Genomic DNA, 7,204 nt, shown 5'->3' with positions numbered 1-7,204 from the left:
TTTTCTTTTTGCTTATGTGGTGCTGAGGAATCGAACCCAGGGCCTCATGCATGCAAGGCAAGCGCTCTACCACTGAGCCACCTTCCCAGCCCCCTAAGACCCCTTCTTAACCAACAACTGGCTGAGGTAGTGTGTGTCTGTCATTCTAGCTACATAGCCAGTCCTGGACAGGAAAAAGTCTTTGAAATTCCATCTCTGTGGAAGAGGCTATGTGTGGTAGTTTACACCTTTCTTTCATCCCGGCAACACTGGGAAGTCTAAAATTGGTATTTGCTGTCCAGGTGAGGGAGCAGGAAGTATTGCTAAACGAAAAGATAACAAAAAAAAAAGTGTAGTAAAGGCTGGACATGTGGCCTAATGGAAGAACACCTGCCTAATAAATGGGAGGCCTTGATTTCAAACTCCAGTAGTACTCAAAAATGAAAAAACATCCAAAACAGTATACAGATAATTTTGTTTTTTTGTTTGTTTGTTTGTTTTTAAATGGGTCTGGGTCGTGGGGCCTGAACTCTGGGCCTGGGCGCTGCCCCTCAGCTCTTCAGCTCAAGACTAGCACTCTACCACTTGAGCCATAATGCCACTTCTGGCTTTTTTTTTCTGCTTATGTGGTGCTGAGGAATCGAACCCAGGGCCTCAAGCATGCAAGGCAAGCACTCTACCACTGAGCCACCTTCCCAGCCCCAGATAATTTTGTTTTGACCATGGAATATTTCAGGGGTACAGCACTGTGAAACTAACATTAAGGTGTCTCTCTTACAGAGATAGTTTCACATGATTAACAGCAAAAGTCAGACTAATTCAGATCCTGATTTTCATTTACTAGCTATAATCTTACGGGAAGTTATTAACTAGATTTTTTTTTTTTTGGCCAATTCTGGGGCTTGAACTCTGGACCTGAGCACTGTCCCTGAGCTTCTTTTTGCTCAAGGCTAGCACTCTATCTCTTGAATCACAGCAGCACTTCTGGTTTTCTTGTGGTTGGAGATAAGAGTCTCATGGACTTTCCTGCAAAGGCTGGCTTCTAACCTGATCCTCAGATCTCAGCCTTCTGAGTAGCTAGGATTACAGGCGTGAGCCACTGGCTCGGGAAACATCTTTATCTTTTAACTGGAGAAAATAGATATACTTCAGAGTTGTTATGAGGATTAAATATGATAATATTGTAAAGCAGAACATAGCCATGCACATAGTACTACCTCATTAATATTAATTGTGATTATCATTATTAAACCAAGGTAAATGTTTCTGATTATACATAATGTAGAAACTTAATTAGCTGTTGGGTTTGATTAAGGAAGACTTCAGTGTTTCAGTCCTTTGGTTTGATTTGAATTTCCTTTTGATACTATTGGGAAGATCTTGATATGCCAAATTAGTGTTTAATCATAGTTTTCTATTGAAAGAAATATTGTAAAAGCCTTCCCAACCAGTGTGCAGCATCATATAGAGTGGCATATAGTTTCTTTTCCTTTGTTTTTCCTCTTCTCCCTTCCCTTCAATTACCTTCTCTTCCATCCTTCCTCCCTCCCCACTTTTTCCTCCTTTCTTCCTTTCCTTCTCTCCTCTTCTTTTGAGATGGGTCTTGCTGCACATAGCCCAAGCTGGCCTGGAGCTCTTCATCCTCCTTCCTCAGCCTTCCAAAATCAGGATTACAGGCATGTGAACCATGCTTAGCTCTTAAGTCATTTTTTTACATCAGAATATTACATCCTTTGAAATAATACTTGAATATTTTGTTTTGGTTTTTTTTTCTGTAAACTTTCTGAATGTGGTAATTTGAAACATTTTTTTGGGGGGCCCGGTCGTGGGGCCTGAACTCTGGGCCTGGGCGCTGTCCCTCAGCTCTTTAGCTCAAGGCTAGCACTCTACTACTTGAGTCACAGCGCCACTTCCGGCTTTTTTCTTTTTCACTTATGTGGTGCTGAGGAATGGAACCCAGGGCCTCAGGCATGCAAGGCAAGGGCTCTACCACTGAGCCAACTTCCCAGCCCAATTTGAAACATTTTTATTTGGAAAGTTTATACCAATTCAGTATTTAATATTTAATGTAATAGTTGGCATTTTACTTTTCATGACGTCACAATGTAAGGAAAATCCCTTTTAACCAAACCCTTCCAGCTTAATCCTATGTGCCTTGAAAATGATCACTTTCCATATATGCTGTGTGATGAAAGTTGAAGGATTAGTTTAATGGATAAAGGCACTGCTTTTAGATTCACATAAAGCAGTTAAATTCCCACCGTTGTTTGCTAGCTGTGAGACCTAAAACAAGTAATCTAACCATACAAATCATTATGTTCACGTATGTACATTAGAGATAATACTTGTTTCCTAATATGAAATGAGATGCCTGTGTAAAAGGCATAATGTTAGTGCCTAGCAAATAATATTCAGCAAGTGGCAATGTCATTGTATTAGGATGTTAGTGAGGCTTTATCATTTTAGATCCTCTTTTCAGGGAGTATTGATTATTATTTGAAGAAAATATTCTTTTCAAAGATCTTCAGAGAATGCTTTATTTTCCACAGTTCTTATTAACATTATTTGGTTGTTCAGGGAAGTTTCATGACATGTCTGTATACGTGTACGTATGTGTACTCATTCCTTTTGTCCTTCTTGATCATCCCTTCTCCCCCTCTCCAAACTTCAAATAATTAAAAAACTGTTTTGTGGTAAAAGGAATTAAATCAGTGGCAAAACTCAAGATCTAAGTCTTTTTTTTAATGTAATATTTATTACATGTTTATTACTGTGCCCATTATTAAAATAACCAAAGAAAAATCAATTTAAAAAATGCCCAACTGTCAGTCCAGGCAGTATTGATGTTTTGGCTTGACTGGTTCATGGTAGACATAAATATGTGGGCATCTGAAGCAATTCCTTACAGACCCAGCTTGGTTCTTCTCCAGTGTCTTCTCTTGGAGTTGTACCTGATTTTGTTACCAGTTTTCATTCGAATCCACTGGGGAATGGGGCGATTTTGCTTTTGTTTCTTGGCTAGAAACCGCTTGATTCTGAAAGTCTTGTGAGAAGACATGATGAGAAGCTCTGGAAGGCACAGTAACCACGATGGCAAACAAAAGCTGAAGAGGAGGATCTAAGTCTTGTATTATTGGCTATTTATATTTAAATTTGTGTGCTGCTGTTCAAATTGCTTACTATTGAAATAAAACTGCCCTTTAATAACTGTCCCATGATATCCTACTATAGGATGATAATTCATTATGTTTGTCATTTTTTGGATCAAGTTTATAGATGGTAAATTTTGTTTATTATTATTATTTTTTTGGCCATCCCTGGGGCTTGAACTCAGGCCCTGAGCACTGTCCCTAAGCTTCTTTTTCTGAAGACTAACACTCTACCACTTGAGCCACAGTGCCACTTCTGGCTTTTTCTGTTTATGTGGTACTGAGAAATCAAACCCAGGGCTTCATGCATGCTAGGCAAGCACTTATCACTACACCACATTCCCAGCCATAGATGGTAAATTCATTGTGAAGATTTGTCTTATGTCTGGGGAAAATCTCATTAAAAATATAAAGTGTTGCAAAAAGAAAAAAGGTTTTCTTATAGTCAGTGTTGTTTAGATCTTCTGTATAAATATATTCATCACTTTTTTTTTTTTGATCGGTCGTGGGGCTTGAACTCTGGGCTTGGGCACTGTCCCTGTGCTCTACCACTTGAGCTACAGAGCCACGTCCGGTTTTCTAGTGGTTTATTGGAGATAAGAGTCTCACAGACTTTTCTGCCCAGGCTGGCTTTGAACTGCTATTCTCAGATCTCAGCCTCTTGAGTAGCTAGGAGTACAGGTGTGAGCCACTGGTGCCCGGCTTAGTACATTAATCACTTTTGCAGTCAAAATGTGTTCCTTTTTGGGACCTTGTGTTACATTCAGTCTTCGCTGATGATGCTATTTTTGTAATACTGTTATAACCATAGAATAGGATGTTGTATACTTACTAGATTGGACTGGACATGTTACTGAAACTGTCCAGGACTGAAATTGTTTCCTTAAAAATGAACTTTTAGCTTATTACATTTATTGGTACTATTACAAGAAAAGTAGTCTTTTTTTTTTTTTTTTTGTCTGATAAAATTGATAGTTGGTAACAACTGAAGCACTCTGCTGTGTATTCTTCTTGCTCCTCCAAGCTAATGTGCCACTTCATCCTCTTGTTTCTTGGGAAAGAGAGTTGGTGGATCTGTATTCCTTGCCCCATTCTCCTTCCCTTTCTCCCTTTTTTTTTCTTTTTCTTTTTTTTTTTTAAATCTGGGATGTCTAAACCCATTATGTCTTGCTCAAAAGAATCCATGAACTTTCTTTTTTTTCTTTTTTTTTTTTTTTGCCAGTCTTGGGGCCTGAACTCTGGGCTTGGGCGCTGTCCCTCAGCTCTTCAGCTTAAGGCTAGCACCTTATCACTTGAGCCGCAGCACCACTTCTGGCTTTTTCTGCTTATGTGGTGCTCAGGAATTGGAACCCAGGGTCTCATGCATGCAAGGCAAGCACTCTACCACTGAGCCAACCCCTCCATGAACTTTCTTAAAGTTATTATCAAAGTTTTTCTATAGAGAAGAACTTCCTTTTTTTTTTGCTGGTCCTGGAGCTGGAACTCAGGGCCTGGCACTGTCCTCGAACCTCTTTGTGCTCAAGGCTAGCGCTCTACCACTCAAGCCACAGGGCCACTTCTGGCTTTTTCTGTTTATGTGGTACTGAGGAATTGAACCCAGGGCTTCAAGCATGCTAGGCAAAACACCCTACCACTAAGCCACATTCCCAGCCCTCATTTTCTGTTTTTCATCATGTTCTTCTACATTGCTACCTAGCCACCATTCTTTAAAGTCCTCATCTGTGACCAGGAGAAAAGCATATAAAGGGACAGAAGCAGGAAAATTAGGTAGTTGAGCAAAAAATGAAATGTCAAAGTGAATAAAAAACAAAACCAAAGACATTGTGAAGAGTCTAGATGAGGAATTATTTGTTTCTTCTTTTGGAGAATAGCTGAAAAAGCTGGGATTTTTGAGAAGTTTATTTGCTGTGTTTGAGATGAATTTTTCTTATCTCTCCTCACCTTTTCCAGTATTTAATTTATTTGCCACTCATTCCAGATCAGTGCATCTAGTACAGACCTTGCTTTCTCTTTACCTCTCTCCTCCAAATCTACCTGTTTGAACATTTCTGTTCCTGTACTAGCAGTCTCAACTTCATCTAAGCTGAAAACTGCACTTGTTTTTAACTCTTCTTGCTCTCATCTCTTACAACCAGTTTCCGAGTTCAATGACTCAGTCACGGTCATATTCCAATTTTTTTAATATCAAAATCAGCAAAATCTAAAATAATATTTTCCATCTACCCTGAAGTGAAGAATCTCCTCCACATACTGCCTGACTTCACCATGGGCCCAGAATTAGTACAGCCAAGGACTAAGGGCTGAAGTTTCTGAAATTGGGAACCAAAATAAATCATGAGTTCACTAGGAGTTTTTATTCTATTCTATTTATTTACAGCAATTGCAAGATTCTTGTTTGTTTGTGTTTTTGGTTGGTCCCGAGGCTTGAAGTCAGGGTATGGCTGCTGTTCTTGAGCTCTTCTACTCTTAAGCTAATGCTCTACCACTTTGAAACACAGCTCCACTTCCAGTTTTCTGGTGGTTAATTGGAGATAAGTGGCATATGGACTTTACTGCCTGGGCTGGCTTTGAACTGTGCTCCTCAGATCTCAGCCTCCCGAGTAGCTAGGATTATAGGCATAAACCAGAGCACCAAGCTCCAAGAATCTTTTTTTCATATTCTTTTTCTTTCTTGTGGGAGGAGAAGCATTAGGATTTGAACTCAAGGCTGCATTCTTGCTAGGTAGATACTTTACAAAATTAACCATGCCTGAAACCTTGTTTTTCTTTAATTATTGATAGGTGCTAGAGTTTTTGTTCAGGTCTAACCACAAATTATGATCCCTCTTGATTCTTGCCTTGGAGAAGCTGGGATTATAAGTGTGTGCCACCAGACCTAGCCTATTTAATTAACCAGACAGTATTTTAGCAAGTTATAAAGAGTCTAGTGTTATTTCTCTTGCTCTTGAGTTTGAAATTATTTTAACATTATATAGCTTCTTAGGAAGATAGTTAAAAACTGAAATTGGAAATCTGGAAGACAAATTCATTAAGTGCCCAAGATATAAATGTTATAAAGGAGAGAGAACAGAGAAGACAAATAGTATTTGGTTTTCATTCAGTATAACTCTTTTGCAGTGTTTAGCAAATTGGAGTTAATGTTAAGCCTGTATCTGTACAGGCTATCCTTGTTACCTGATTACTAATCAACTATCATTTCTGTAATTCAAGCTGCTTGAACTTAACATTGCACTTGGATCACTAATTCTAGTTTTGATACATTGCTCTATGTATGCTAAATATATTTTTGTTCTTAAATTGTAACTGAAATTAATTTATCTGTTGGTGTGATTAATAGTGTCAGCTAAGCAAGGGAAGAAGTTATTTGAAATACTAAGTTTGTTTGTACCTGAAACATGTTTTAGGAGGAGCTAGTCTTTAGATCTGAACTTCCTTTACTTCCAAGTTAGACTTGGACTGTACTCAAAGATTGTTAATAATTAGCTGAGCTGCGAGCTTTGCTCAGCCTAGCAAACTCAAGTTCTCAGTTCAAGCTCCATTATAGCCAAAAAAAAAAAAAATAACTTAGAAGGTAACTGAGATGGTATTTTGCTTATTGACACCTTACTAATTTGTTGATATGAGTCGTTTTTGGATCACCAAGTTGTATTTTCTTTTCTTTTTTTTGCCATTCCTGGGGCTTGAACTCAGGGTTCGAGCACTGTCCCTGAGCTGTTTTTGCTCAAGGCTAGCACTTGAGCCACAGCTCCACTTCTGGCTTTTTCTATTTATGTGGTACTGAGAAATCAAACCCAGGGCTTCATACATGCTAGGCAAACACTCTACCACTAAGCCACATTCCCAGCCCCAAGTTATATTTTCACATGGATAAATGTTGTTAATACTCATGAAAGGTTTACCTTTTTTTAAAAGGTACAATATTACTCATAAGCTAGTATCTCAGGAAAAATGTTATTTAAAAGTAAAAGTAGTACTCTCCAGACTGTGATAGACAATTTGCTCCAGGAAAGTTAGAATGAACTTGTGACTTAGAAATTATGTAATCACTTAATCACAATCAAAAAAAAAAAAAGAAC

At 38.5% G+C, this 7,204-nt stretch overlaps 2 protein-coding genes across 2 annotated transcripts in view; one reads left to right on the top strand and one right to left on the bottom strand.

Annotated features, from left to right (window-relative positions):
• The window catches only part of Gnai3 (guanine nucleotide binding protein (G protein), alpha inhibiting activity polypeptide 3), a 73,220-nt gene that overhangs the window by 26,677 nt on the left and 39,339 nt on the right, over positions 1-7,204 (top strand). The gene's annotated exons all lie outside the window — the stretch shown is intronic.
• Positions 2,095-3,208, bottom strand: LOC105997471 (60S ribosomal protein L39). Its single transcript, XM_013031896.1, has one exon. It carries the CDS (start codon positions 3,035-3,037, stop codon positions 2,882-2,884), a length of 156 nt encoding a protein of 51 aa, XP_012887350.1. The 5' UTR covers positions 3,038-3,208; the 3' UTR covers positions 2,095-2,881.

Source organism: Dipodomys ordii, unplaced genomic scaffold (genome assembly GCF_000151885.1).
Source record: "Dipodomys ordii isolate 6190 unplaced genomic scaffold, Dord_2.0 Scaffold146, whole genome shotgun sequence".
Lineage (NCBI taxonomy): Eukaryota > Metazoa > Chordata > Mammalia > Rodentia > Heteromyidae > Dipodomys > Dipodomys ordii.
This window is presented reverse-complemented; position numbering and strand designations above follow the sequence as displayed.

What these genes read in the sequence shown, in the direction of transcription:
- LOC105997471 (XM_013031896.1), bottom strand. Translation starts at nt 3,037, where the DNA reads ATGTCTTCTCACAAGACTTTCAGAATCAAGCGGTTTCTAGCCAAGAAA.